The 14,606-nt window shown below is 41.2% G+C and overlaps 1 protein-coding gene across 6 annotated transcripts in view; it reads left to right on the top strand.

Annotated features, from left to right (window-relative positions):
• Positions 1-14,606, top strand: part of ATP10B (ATPase phospholipid transporting 10B (putative)) — a 322,916-nt gene that overhangs the window by 230,006 nt on the left and 78,304 nt on the right. For all 6 annotated transcript variants that reach the window (XM_032403662.1, XM_032403663.1, XM_032403664.1 and 3 more), the window contains 2 exons: positions 1,484-1,560; positions 10,118-10,243. In XM_032403662.1, the coding sequence (XP_032259553.1) occupies positions 1,484-1,560; positions 10,118-10,243 (203 nt within the window). The remainder of the gene's footprint in view (positions 1-1,483; positions 1,561-10,117; positions 10,244-14,606) is intronic.

The raw sequence follows: 14,606 nt of genomic DNA, 5'->3' as shown, positions 1-14,606 counted from the left end.
CCTCCGATTCCTCCCCTTTATTTTTCCCTTCCTACTATCTTCTTCTTTTTTTTAACATATAATGTATTATTTGTTTCAGAGGTACAGGTCTGTGATTCATCAGTCTTACACAATTCGCAGCACTCACCATAGCACATACCCTCCCCAATGTCTATCACCCAGCCACCCCATCCCTCCCACCCCCCACCACTCCAGCAACCCTCAGTTTGTTTCCTGAGATTAAGAATTCCTCATATCAGTGAGATCATATGATACATGTCTTTCTCTGATTGACTTGTTTTGCTTAGCATAATACCCTCTAGTTCAATTGCATTCTATTATGAGAACCTACTGGAAAAAGAGGTGGGGCCAGGAGTAGAATGAAGGCAATGCAGTCCACAAACCATGGCCACCAGACTGAATCCAGCCCACCACATGTTTTTGCAGGGATATAAGAATGATTTTTATGTTTTTAACTATAAAACATGTAAAAGACTATTCGCCTCTCAGCAAGAACAGTTGTTCAATTTTGCTTCTTGGCCCACAGAGCCTAAAATATTTACTATCTGGCCCCTTATAGAAAAAAATTTGCTAATCTCTAGTCTGAAAGACAGAGCTTTGGGAAAAGCCAGGTTTGTAAGGAAAGCCTCACTATATAGAGCTGTGCTGTCCAAAATGGTTGCCACCTTGCTATATATAGGTACTGACATTTAAAATTAAATAGAATTTCACCAGCCACATTTCAATAGTCACCTGGGGCTAGTGGTTTCCGTATTAGAGAGTAAAGATATAGGATATTTCCAACATCACAGAAAACCTATATGACAGTGCTGGAGGCTGTGTATTTCCATGCACTAACCTCCAATTTCCTGAAACACCTTAGTTCATTAAATGGGAACTCAGTGTGACTAAATGTTCCTCAACCAAAAAAAAAAATCAGTCAATCCCATTTTCCTATATTCAGAAACAAAAGTGAACACCATCCCTGTCCTTGGACACCATTGACAATCTGATGATTTAGCTGTCCAGACATTCCAATGGTCTTAATATGATAAATATTTTAGCTTATACTGAGTTAGGAAAGGTAGCAAACATCTTCGTGCCAATGCTCCTGGGCCCCTTCCCTAGCTGGTTTACCCTTGCAGAATCTCTATGTTGCTCAAATTCTCTATTTGTAACATTTGTGAAGGTCTTTTTTTGTAAACTGTAAAGCACTGCCCCAGCCTCACTCACTGTTGTATTCCCAATATCTAATATTGTGCCTAGAAAAAAGACACAATAAACATCTGTCAAATAATAAATAGAGCTTCTTGTCAAAGAAGAAAAGACCTCTATCAGGCCAAATACTGTAGCAATGACTTTTCCTATAGGACTATTCAGAACAATGTTAAAACTATTCAGTTATGTACAAATGGTAATACTTTAGAGCCATTCGTGTAACACCCTTTTCATTGTCCTGCAGCAGTTAGACCAGGAAGACAACTCATGATCTCTCTCTTTTCAGGTGATGGAGCAAATGATGTAAGCATGATTCAAGCTGCTGACATTGGAATTGGGATATCTGGACAGGAAGGCATGCAGGTATTTTTCCCCACAATTCTTCTCATTTCTTCCCTCTCCTTGATCCTTATTGGAGAGTTATGGAATTCCCCCACAGTGTTGGAGGAACTTCTCCCCAAGACCTTTGCAGAATTATCATCTGAGAGTCACAGAGCTTCCATGCCTATACATAATCTCCATCACTATATCCCTGCTGCCCAGTCCCTCTGATACAGAGGAAAATTGAAGGATGCTTAGCTTTTTTTTGGGGGGGGGGATGCAAAAACGTGGTTTTATTAAAGCATGGGGAAAAGACCTGTGGGCAGAAAGAGCTGCACTGGGGTCATGGGGAGTGGCCCATTATATACTTTCAAGTTGGGAGGGGGCTACAGATAGCGTAAGTCTCTAAGGAATTTTGGAAGCAAGGTTTCCAGGACCTTGAGGGGCCTTAGCTTTTTTATAGACAGCCAGCAATACCTGTATTCTAATGCCAAAGAGTACCCAACCATTCAGGAAGGGCTAAGTTTTCCACTGACTCCATTCTTCCCCTCTGTAACCTCTACCCACATCCAAGAGTGCAGTGCCCTCCATGAGCAGTGACAGATATAAGAACATTTGAAAACATTTTTCAATTGCCATTTTAGTCTTGATGGCCAGACTGACATATAAATTATAAGGTACACTTTATTTTTTTTTTTGCATTTTTTTTTATTTTATTATGTTAGGTTAATCACCATACATTGCATCATTAGTTTTTGATGTAGTCTTCCATGATTCATTGTTTGCATATAACACCCAGTGCTCCATTCAGTACATACCCTCTTTAATACCAATCACCAGGCTAACCCATCCCCCATGCCCCTCCCCTCTAGAACCCTCAGTTTGTTTCTCAGAGTTCGTAGTCTCTCACGGTTCGTCTCCCCCTCCGATTCCTCCCCTTTATTTTTCCCTTCCTACTATCTTCTTTTTTTTAACATATAATGTATTATTTGTTTCAGAGGTACAGGTCTGTGATTCATCAGTCTTACACAATTCGCAGCACTCACCATAGCACATACCCTCCCCAATGTCTATCATCCAGCCACCCCATCCCTCCCACCCCCCACCACTCCAGCAACCCTCAGTTTGTTTCCTGAGATTAAGAATTCCTCATATCAGTGAGATCATATGATACATGTCTTTCTCTGATTGACTTATTTCGCTCAGCATAATACCCTCCAGTTCCATCCACGTTGTTGCAAATGGCAAGATTTCATTCCTTTTGATGGCTGCATAATATTCCATTGTGTATATATATATATATATATATATATATATATATATACACCAAATCTTCTTTATCCATTCATCTGTCGATGGACATCTTGGCTCTTTCCAGAGTTGGGCTATTGTGGACATTGCTGCTATAAACATCGGGTTGCACGTACCCCTTCAGATCACTACATTTGTATCTGGGTAAATACCCAGTAGTGCAATTGCTGGGTCATACGGTAACTCTATTTTCAACTTTTTGAGGAACCTCCATACTGTTTTCCAGAGTGGCTGCACCAGCTTGCATTCCCACCAACAGTGTAGGAGGGTTCCCCTTTCTCCACATCCCTGCCAACATCTGTCATTTCCTGACTTCTTAATTTTAGCCATTCTGACTGGTGTGAGGTGGTATCTCATTGAGGTTTTGATTTGGATTTGCCTGATGCGGAGCGATGTTGAGCACTTTTTCATGTGTCTGTTGGCCATTTGGATGTCTTCTTTGGAAAAATGTCTGTTCATGTCTTCTGCCCATTTCTTGATTGGATCATTTGTTCTTTGGGTGTTGAGTTTGATAAGTTCTTTATAGATTTTGGATACTAGCCCTTTATCTGATATGTCATTTGCAAATATCTTCTCCCATTATGTCGGTTGTCTTTTGGTTTTGTTGACTGTTTCTTTTGCTGTGCAAAAGCTTTTTATCTTGATGAGGTCCCAATAGTTCATTTTTGCCCTTGCTTCCCTTGCCTTTGGTGATGTTTCTAGGAAGAAGTTGCTGAGGCTGAGGTCGAAGAGGTTGCTGCCTGTGTTCTCCTCTAGGATTTTGACGGACTCCTGTCTCATATTTAGGTCTTTCAACCATTTTGAGTCTATTTTTGTGTGTGGTGTAAGGAAATGGTCCAGTTTCATTCTTCTGCATGTGGCTGTCCAATTTTCCCAACATCATTTGTTGAAGAGACTGTCTTTTTGCCATTGGACATTCTTTCCTGTTTTGTCGAAGATTAGTTGACCATAGAGTTGAGGGTCCATTTCTGAGCTCTCTATTCTGTTCCATTGATCTATGTGTCTGCTTTTGTGCCAGTACCATACTGTCTTGATGATGACAGCTTTGTAATAGAGCTTGAAGTCTGGAATTGTGATGCCACCGGCTTTGCTTTTCTTTTTCAACATTCCTCTGGCTATTCAGGATCTTTACTGGTTCCATACAAATTTTAGGATTATTTGTTCCATTTCTTTGAAAAAAGTGGATGGTATTTTGATGGGGATTGCATTGAATGTGTAGATTGCTCAAGGTAGCATTGACATCTTCACAATATTTGTTCTTCCAATCCATGAGCATGGAACGTTTTTCCATTTCTTTCTGTCTTCCTCAATTTCTTTCATGAGTATTTTATAGTTTTCTGAGTACAGATTCTTTGCCTCTTTCGTTAGATTTATTCCTAGGTATCTTATGGTTTTGGGTACAATTGTAAATGGGATCGACTCCTTAATTTCTCTTTCTTCTGTCTTGTTGTTGGTGTATAGGAATGCCACTGATTTCTGTGCATTGATTTTATATCCTGCCACTTTACTGAATTCCTGTATGAGTTCTAGCAGTTTTGGGGTGGAGTCTTTTGGGTTTTCCACATAAAGTATCATATCATCTGCAAAGAGTGAGAGTTTGACTTCTTTGCTGATTTGGATACCTTTTATTTCTTTTTGTTGTTTGATTGCTGTGGCTAGGACTTCTAATACTATGTTGAATAGCAGTAGTGATAGTGGACATCCCTGCCGTGTTCCTGACCTTAGGGGGAAAGCTCTCAGGTTTTCCCCATTGAGAATGATATTCACTGTGGGTTTTTCATAGATGGCTTTTATGATATTGAGGTATGTACCCTCTATCCCTGTACTCTGAAGAGTTTTGATCAAGAAAGGATGCTGTACTTTGTCAAATGCTTTTTCTGCATCTATTGAGAGGATCATATGGTTCTTGTTCTTTTTTTTATTAATGTATTGTATCACATTGATTGATTTGTGGATGTTGAACCAACCTTGCAGCCCAGGAATAAATCCCACTTGGTCGTGGTGAATAATCCTTTTAATGGACTATTGGATCCTATTGGCTAGTATTTTGGTGAGAACTTTTGCATCCATGTTCATCAGGGATATTGGTCTGTAATTCTCCTTTTTGATGGGGTCTTTGTCTGGTTCTGGGATCAAGGTAATGGTGCCCTCATAAAACGAGTTTGGAAGTTTTCCTTCCATTTCTATTTTTTGGAACAGTTTCAGAAGAATAGGTATTAATTCTTCTTTAAATGTTTGGTACAATTCCCCTGGGAAGCCATCTGGCCCTGAGCTCTTGTTTGATGGGAGATTTTTGATAACTGCTTCAATTTCCTTAGTGGATATAGGTCTGTTCAGGTTTTCTGTTTCTTCCTGGTTCAGTTTTGGTAGTTGATACATCTCTATGAATGCATCCATTTCTTCCAGGTTATCTAATTTGCTGGCATATAGTTGCTCATAATATGTTCGTATAATTGTTTGTATTTCTTTGGTGTTGGTTGTGATCTCTCCTCTTTCATTCATGATTTTGTTGATTTCGGTCATTTCTCTTTTCTTTTTGATAAGTCTGGCCAGGGGTTTATCAATCTTGTTAATTCTTTCAAAGAACCAGCTCCTAGTTTCGTTGATCTGTTCTACTGTTCTTTTGGTTTCTATTTCATTGATTTCTGCTCTGATCTTTATTATTTCTCTTCTCCTGCTGGGTTTAGGCTTTATTTGCTGTTTTTTCTCCAGCTCCTTTAGGTGTGGGTTAGGTTGTATATTTGAGACCTTTCTTGTTTCTTGAGAAAGGCTGGTGTTGCTATATACTTTCCTCTTAGGACTGCCTTTGCTGCATTCCAAAGATTTTGAACAGTTGTGTTTTCATTTTCATTGGTTTCCATGAATTTTTTTAATTCTTCTTTAATTTCTGGTTGACCCATTCATTCTTTAGTAGGATACTCTTTAGCCTCCATGTATTTGAGTTCTTTGCGACTTTCCTCTTGTGATTGAGTTCTAGTTTCAAAGCATTGTGGTCTGAAAATATGCAGGGAATGATCCCAATCTTTTGGTACCAGTTGAGACCTGATTTGTGACCTAGGATGTGATCTATTCTGGAGAATGTTCCATGGGCACTAGAGAAGAATGTGTACTCTGGTGCTTTGGGATGGAATGTTCTGAATATTTCTGTGAAGTCCATTTGGTCCAGTGAGTCATTTAAAATCTTTATTTCCTTGTTGATCTTTTGCTTAGATGATCTGTCCATTTCAGTGAGGGGGTGTTAAAGTCCCCCACTATTATTGTATTGTTCTCGATGTGTTTCTTTGCTTTTATTATTAATTGGCTTATATAATTGGCTGCTCCCATGTTAGAGGCATAGATATTTACAATTGTTAGATCTTCTTGTTGGATAGACCCTTTAAGTATGATACAGTGTCCTTCCTCATCTCTTATTACAGTCTTTCATTTAAAATATAATTTGTCTGTGATAAGGATTTCCACCCCAGCTTTCTTTTGGTGTCCATTAGCATGGTAAATGCTTTTCCAACCCCTCACTTTCAATCTGGAGGTGTCTTCGGGTCTAAAATGAGTCTCTTGCAGACAGCATATTGATGGGTCTTATTTTTTTATCCATTCTGATACCCTGTGTCTTTTGATTGGGGCATTTAGCCCATTTACATTCAGGGTAACTATTGAAAGATAGGAATTTAGTGCCATTGTATTGCCTGTAAGGTGACTGTTACTGTATATTGTCTCTGTTCCTTTCTGGTCTATGTTGCATTTAGGCTCTCTCTTTGCTTAGAGGACCCCTTTCAATATTTCTTGTAGGGCTGGTTTCATGTTTGCAAATTCCTTTATTTTTTGTTTGTCCTGGAAGCTTTTTATCTCTCTTTCTATTTTAAATGACAGCATAGCTGGATATAGTATTCTTGGCTGCATATTTTTCTCATTTAGTACTCTGAATATATCATGCCAATCCTTTCTGGCCTGCCAGGTCTCTGTGGATAGGTCTGTTGGCAATCTAATGTTTCTACCATTGTAGGTTACAGATCTCTTCTCCTGAGCTGCTTTCAGGATTTTCTCTTTGTCTCTGAGACTCTTAACTTTTACTATTAGATGTCGGGGTGTTGACCTATTTTTATTGATTTTGAGAGGAGTTCTCTGTGCCTCCTGGATTTTGATGCCTGTTTCCTTCCCCAAATTAGGGAAGTTTTCTGCTATAATTTGCTCCAATATACTTTCTGCCCCTCTCTCTCGCTCTTCTTCTGGGATCCCAATTATTCTAATGTTGTTTCATTTTATGGTATCACTTAGCTCTCAAATTCTACCCTTGTGATCCAGTAGTTGTTTATTTTTCTCAGCTTCTTTATTTTCCATCATTTGGTCTTCTATATCACTAATTCTCTCCTCTGCCTCATTTATCCTAGCAGTTAGAGCCTCCATTTTTTATCGCACCTCATTAATGGCCTTTTTGATTTTGACTTGGTTAGATTTGAGTTCTTTTATTTCTCCAGAAAGGGTTTCTCTAATATCTTACATGTTTTCAAGCCCAGCTAGTATCTTTTAAATCGTCATTCTGTACTCCAGTTCTGACATCTTACTTATGTCCATATTGGTAGTCAGTACTGCCTCTTGTTCTTTTTTTTTGAGGTGATTTTTTCCATCTTGTCATTTTGTCCAGAGGAGAATAGATGAATGAGAGAACAAAATGCTAACAGGGTAACAATGACCCCAGAAAAATATACACTAAACAAATCAGAAGAGACCTGAAACCAGGGGAAAAGAAAGGGAAAGAAAGAAACAAAAGAAAAAGATAAAAAAAAGAATATGATCAAATATGGTCAGGCTGGTGAATAGATAAGTGTCACACACTCGATTGTGGGCATCTTTTGGTCTGTTAGAAGAAACTGCCTCCCAAAATTTTAAAGAAAAGCTTATATATGTACAAAAATAAGGGTAAATACAATGAAGGGATGGAATATGACTGTAAAGATGAAAATTATAAAAGATTTTATAAAAGGAAATAAGTTGTTTGAAAAAAGAAAGAAGAGAAACTTTTAAAAAGGGGGGAGAGAATGTGATCAGGCAGGAGACTAGAACAAAGCCATACACTAGAGATTTAGGGTATATTTTGCTCTGTTAGAAGAAACTGTATCCCAAAATTTTAAAGAAAGAACAACTTATATATATACCAAAAATAAGGTTAACTACTATGAAGGGATAGAATATGACTCTAAAAATGAAAAATAAAAAAGATTTTTTAAAAAGGGATTGATAAGATGTTGGTTGAAAAAGGGAAAAAAATTTCAAAAAAAGAAAAATAAAATTTAAAAAATTAACTTTGAAAGACTAAAGAATCATGGGGAAAAAGCCATGAATTCTATGTGCTGTATTCCCCTAGTGCTGGAGTTCTGCCGTTCTCATTGATCGGTAAACTTGGTCTTGGCTGGCTGTTCTTGCTGATCTTCTGGGGGAGGGGCCCGTTGCCGTGGTTCCCAAATGTCTTTGCCGGAGGCGGAATTGCCCCGCCCTTGCCGTTCCGGGCTAAGTAATCTGCTTGGGTTTGCTCTCAGGAGCTTTTGTTCCCTGCAATCTTTCCGTACAGCTTTGGAGGATGAGAGTGAAATGGTGGCCTCCCAATCTCCGCCCCGGAGGAGCCGAGAACTTGGGGCCCCGCTTCTCAGTGCACCCCCAGAGAAAAGCAGTCAGTCACTCCCGGCTCCCCGGTCTCCAGCCGCACTCTGTGCTCACCCGGCCTGTTACCAAGTGTTTCTATCTCTGGCACCCGACTCGGTGTGGAGTCTCCAGACCCAGCAGATCCCTGCAGTGCACTCCCGCGCTGCTCCTCCTGGGGGAGGAAGGGGAGTCTCCCCGGATCTGCCGCTTGTTGGGTCCCTGCTGGAGGAGCAGTGGCCCGACTGTCCCGCAGATCACGGTGTATGGCAACCCCGAGCTGAGAGCCCACTCCTCAGCTCCGTCTCTGCGGCTGGCTTCCCCGCTCTGATACCTGGGAGTCTGCCACACTCCAGCACCCCTGGTCTTCCTGTGACCCCGAGGGTCCTGAGACCACACTGTCCCACGAGGGTTCCACCCCCCGCTTAGCCACTGGAGCGATGTCCCTCAGCAGAGCCGACTTCTAAAAGTTCTGATTTTGTGCTCCGCGGCTCTATCACTTGCCAGAAGGGGCCGACGGAGGCCCCCTCCCCCGCCATCTATCCTCCCGAGTATCGCCTCGGATTCACTTCTCCGCATGTCCTACCTTCCAGAAAGTGGTCGCTTTTCTGTTCAGAGAGTTGCTGCTATTCTTTTCTTCGATCTCCTATTGAGTTTGTAGGTGTTCAGAATGGTTTGATCCCTATCTAGCTGAATTCCTGGAACCAGACGAAATCCGCATCTCCTACTCCTCTGCAATCTTGCTCCTCCCTATAAGGTACACTTTAATAAGTGTACCTAGTTGAGTCAAAATTCAGGTTGGGACAAGCATACTAACTTGAGCTGCTAATGTTTCCTACTAATATAGACCCCACTTTGTGGCTCTGAACCATTAACAACTGTATTCTCACCACTGGTGCAGACAGGAGGCATTGCCTAAATTTGTTGGTGAGGATGAAAGAACACAGTTACCTTTTGAGTATCTACCATATGCCAGCACTGTATTAGGCACCTCACATTTATTACTCCAATTAATTTGAACAATCACAACCCTGTGTGTTAGGAATTATTACTCTCTCTTTTTCAAATGAAATGGATGCTGGGACAGTTTAAACAGCCTGACCTACCAGGGTCTATAACCAGGCACTTCCAAACCTCATACTTTTAAGAGTACCATGAACTATATCATGTTCTGAATAATCCCAAGGGCAGAAAGCATATTTCAGCTCCATGTAAAGGAAGAGCTCTCCCGCCATCAGCTCCATCTAAGAATGGAACAAATGGTCTGCCACAGGAGGCGACCAAGGGGGTTGAGAGCGTTGAGGATTGCTTGCGTGGAAGCCCCTACTTTCTGGTTAGCCATCACATCTCTAGCATGGTGCCAACACATTTTAGGCCACAGTTAATGTTTATCAGATAAAGAGAAGGAGATGGAGGGACAGACTAGACCACTAGTTCCTTACTAGATGCTTTCTTGGATTCTAGTGAGGTTTGGAGTTTCCAGAAGAGAGGATGGGTTGTCCAATTCCAAAGAACTACCTTAGGTGCCACATAGTGACAAAGGGTCTTTTTGGCCCTTCCAGCTATGGACCTAGAACAAAGCATAGCCCTCGAGGGAGACTCTTTGGTTCATTGGTGGCCATGGATAGAAGCCGATGTCTCTGTTCTGCCCTCTCAGGCTGTTATGTCCAGCGACTTTGCCATATCCCGCTTCAGACACCTCAAGAAGCTGCTGCTTGTGCATGGCCACTGGTGTTACTCGCGCCTGGCCAGGATGGTGGTATACTACTTCTACAAGAACGTGGTGAGTAGCACTATGGTGACCTGCCCAGGCCTTGGGAGGCCCTGCCAGGGGACCCACTCCTACCACAGTGGTAAGACAAACCAGGCTGGCCTAGATTTTGAATCCTGAAACTCTTTCCTACTAGCTCTGTGAACTTGAGCAATATAATTCACTTCTCTGGGTCTCAATTTCTTCTTTGGTAAAATGGGCTAAGACTCTCGTGAGCCTTAGCAATACTGTATGGAAAGCACCTGGTACATAGAAGGCAGCATGAGTGGTTACAAGCATGGCCTCTGGAGTCGAACGCATTTGGTTCAAATCTAGGCTCTTATATTTGGTAATGGCCTTATGCCTTAGTTTTACCATCTGTAAAATGGGGATGATAATAGTACCTTTCTCCTATATTTGCTAGAAGGATAAAATGAGAGCTTGTATATAAAGTTATTAGCACATAGTAATCATCCTATAAAGTCAGCCATTATTTTTATCATTATTGCTATTGTCATTGCTCTTAGATGGACTCCATAAATGAGATTTACTTTCTGACTACAAGAAAAAAGGACTTGAAGGATAATTAGCCTGACATGTATCTTAAATTTTCTCCCCAGATAGAGCCACCCCAATGCAAGAGCCATACCCCACCCCTTGGGAGAGTACAGGTTTAAGACTGGAGTCCCTGGCTTCTACCTGAGACTATGTATCACTTCAGCTTCCCCAGCCTTCCCAGCAGGGAATTCACAGAGGTCAGGACATTAAATGTCTAGTGGCAAAAATGTTTAGATTGGGGAGATCATCTGGGTTTTAGTCTTGCCTGACTCTAGCATGCTGTGTGAACTTGGAAGAGTTACTTAACCTCTCTGAACCTAGGTTTCTTCATCAATAATATGGAGACACTTGGACTCCCTCTGTCCCTAGAAGTATTGTCAAGAGGCTTTAGTGTCAGAGCTCAGGAAAGCATGTAACTATACAGATACAATCATAGGAAGATAGCATTGTTTCTCCTAAAAAATATGCTCATTTCTCTCTTGTTGATAAGGGCCCAAAGCAGGCACACACCAACTGAGCTATTAAAAGTGTCACAGGCTCTTATTTGAAAAGCCCTTGATTAACAATGGGTATTGAAAGAAGCCAGAACATTGCTGTACTAAGGGAGGGAACAAGGGGCCTGAGTTTTCATTACCTAGTTCAAGGACCTTTGAATAATCCCCAAGAGTCTCCAAATAGAATCTGATTCCTGTTTGCATAAGGAAAAAGGGAGGATTAAGAGTAGAGTGATGGCAGAGAAACGCATTAGCCAAGTAGCAGCTGTGAAATTGCATTCTGTCCCCTTGTTCCATTCTCCCAGTCCTGATTTAGGCACTGTCACAGTTGCCCTCCCTCAAGAGTAAGCATTTTTGTGCACAGTTCAATGTATATGTAAATAAACAGCATGACAAAAAATAATGTAAATTCGATAAACTGGATGGTAATATTCAGCAAGTCTATGCAAACAAGTCACTCTATTTAACTTGAAACTCACTCTGAGCATGAAAGACTGTTTACTTAGAATTCAAAATTCCCGTTTAATTTTTTTTCTTGCCTCCAAAGGAGCCGTTCTTTTGAATAAGCACAACCCCTTCTCTGCATTAAATTTGTGAAATAGAAAAGGAAACGTTTCCAGCCAGCCATGCTTTCAAAGCTTAAATGGTATTTATTTCCAGCCTGATGCCGTGCTCGAAATTGTGATACTGATGCCACATTATCTCCCCATTGCAATTAGAGGGTGGAGAACTATGACTTCCACATCCGAAACCAATTTCAGAGGGGATTAAAACCCTGCCTGCTCTGAAATTTGAACAATGAATTAATTACTGCACTGTAGCTTCTTGGGAGGAAAATGCATTCCCCCCCACACACACACACCGTGATGCTGTCACCAGGTTCCGGGAGCACCCTCGGAAGCGCAAAGATTCCAGCCAGAGGAAGTGGAAGCAAGCAAGGTCCTAACAGGCCCTGCAGAGGAAGGAAACACTGAAGTGTTTAACTCCAGGGTATTGTTGGGACAATAAAACAACAATTGATTTCATTTATTCAAATCATTCTTGAACATCTGTGTCCCTGCCTCCTGAGGCTGACAGTCTAAATCAGGGTTCAGTGAGCTTGTTCTGCAAAGGGCGAGGTAAGAAATACTTTTAGCTTTGTGGGCCACATAGCCCATCATACCTACTCAACTCTGCTGCAGCAACACGAAAGCGACTATAGACAACATGCAAATGAATTGATGTGGCTGTGTCCCAACAAAACCTTATTTATGACCAGTTTTGGCCTGTAGGAAGTAGTCTGTCATCTCCTGGTCTCCATAAATCTTGCTTCTCAAAATGTGGTTCCTGGACCAGCAGCATTAGCATCAGCTAGATGCTAGTTAGAAATGCAGATCCTCAGACTACATCCTGGGACTACTACCTCAGAATGGAGCTTTTAGTCAGAGCCCCTGGTAATTTGTATGAACCTTAAAGATTAAGAAGTACTATTATAGGAAAAGAAGATGAAAATTTTACAATTATTTTCTTAGGCACATCTCCCTCAAGAAGGTCATGGTGCTATGGACATATCACCAGGAGATTCTTGACCTAATCAGTTAGAACTATGAATTTGCCAGTTTCCCTGCCAAGAAAGAGAGGCTTGGCAACCTGAGTTTATAGAAAATATTTTAGGCCATTTATAATTTTATATCATATACTGTATCTAATTCCAAAAAGAGATGAAAGTGACTTATAGTAAAAACAGAGGCAATAGAGAAGTTAGAAGGGAAATTTATAAGAGTATGGAGCAGAACCACAGAAAGGAAAGAGGTCAGTTGAACCAGGAACCTGGGATAAGATGCTAAGTATTAAATGTCTGGTTAAAGCAAGCAGACCAGTTCTCCAGGAGGAACACTCTCTCTTTGCTATAAATTCAGAGATCAATTTGTCAAGCAAACCTTTAGAAGAAGGTCACACAAAAACCTTCAAGAAACTGCCTTCTGTGGCATTTTTGTATGAAATGAAAATTAACCTCCATATGGTACCTTTTTCTAACAACCCTTGATAAAAACAATATTAAATTATAATTCAGTAAGAACAGTTCTATGGAAAAATGAGCCAGTGATATCCAAGCAGTGTTTTCTTGCTTTGACTAGGGATTAAAGCCCTTCGATACTGCCCGTGTGTGAAGTATAAGGCAAGGAGGTCAGTAAATGCTAGTTCTCCAACACCCAGGTCACCAGAGTTCTCCACGCTACCCTTGATTGCTGTAGTGTCCTTGGTACTTAGCACATCTGGTTACTGTTTGGCATAGCATCACTAGCATTAACATCCACCATCATCATCTATAGGGAACCTACCACATACCAGATGCTGTCCTCATAACTTTGTGTATATATATAACTATGAGAGCTAAGTGTAATATAGGGGTTAAGAGCATATGTGCTAGAACCAGACTGAGTTCAAATACCAGCCCCACTCTGCTACTTAACAGCAATGTGGCCTTGAGTAACTTACTTAAGCTCTGTGTCTCAGTCTTTTCACCTATAAAAGGGGGATACTACCTAACTACAGGGTCATTATGTATATAAATGAGTTAATATGTGTGAGGTACACAGTAAATGCTTCATCAGCCCTGTGAGAATAGGGACAGTTATTATCTATCTATAGATGTGGTAGCTGAAAGTCAGAGGGGTTGCCCAGATCACAAAGCTAAATACGTCACAGAATCAGGATTGGACCTAGTTCTACTATACTCCAAACTCCCCAGACTGAATGTCCTCACCACTAAGGCATTCAGGGCCTCCCAGAGGTCCAAGCACCCTCTTCTCCAGTGGTTGTCAAATTCTTTGTGTGTTGTCTGCTGTCCAAGCACCATGTCTCAACATAAATTGTTCAAGAAATATCATGTGATGATATCATCACACTTGGCCAGAGAGTTTCAGACAACCTCCGACACCAGCCAGGTCACTGCTCTCTTCCTCCTTTGGCTTAGACTATGGCTGGAGCTTGGGTGAAAACTAGGTCAAGCATTACAGAATCTACCAGATAAGCTTGTACAACTTAAAAGCTTCAGTTTGGAAAGGAAAGATTGAGGCTTGGCGTCAGAAAGGCCAGATCTACATTGCAAATATCAGAGGATGGCCTACAGCTGGCAAACTTGCTGCCTTGCTCCCTTGGCACCCACGGCAGAAACTGCCAATCACAGCATTCTGTGTTCAGTACTTTCCCCACTTATAGCACTTTAGGATGGATCCACCTGGCCTCTCAAGGTGTAGGATAAACGACTCTGGACATTAGTGTTAGAGACTGAGCAGTAGTCTCAGATCTGGAATTGATTTTAACAAGAGCATCCACTTCCCACATCCCATTTATGAGGGTGG

The sequence above is a fragment of the Phoca vitulina genome, unplaced genomic scaffold (genome assembly GCF_004348235.1).
Source record: "Phoca vitulina isolate PV1807 unplaced genomic scaffold, GSC_HSeal_1.0 scaffold6, whole genome shotgun sequence".
Taxonomy (NCBI): domain Eukaryota; kingdom Metazoa; phylum Chordata; class Mammalia; order Carnivora; family Phocidae; genus Phoca; species Phoca vitulina.
This window is presented reverse-complemented; position numbering and strand designations above follow the sequence as displayed.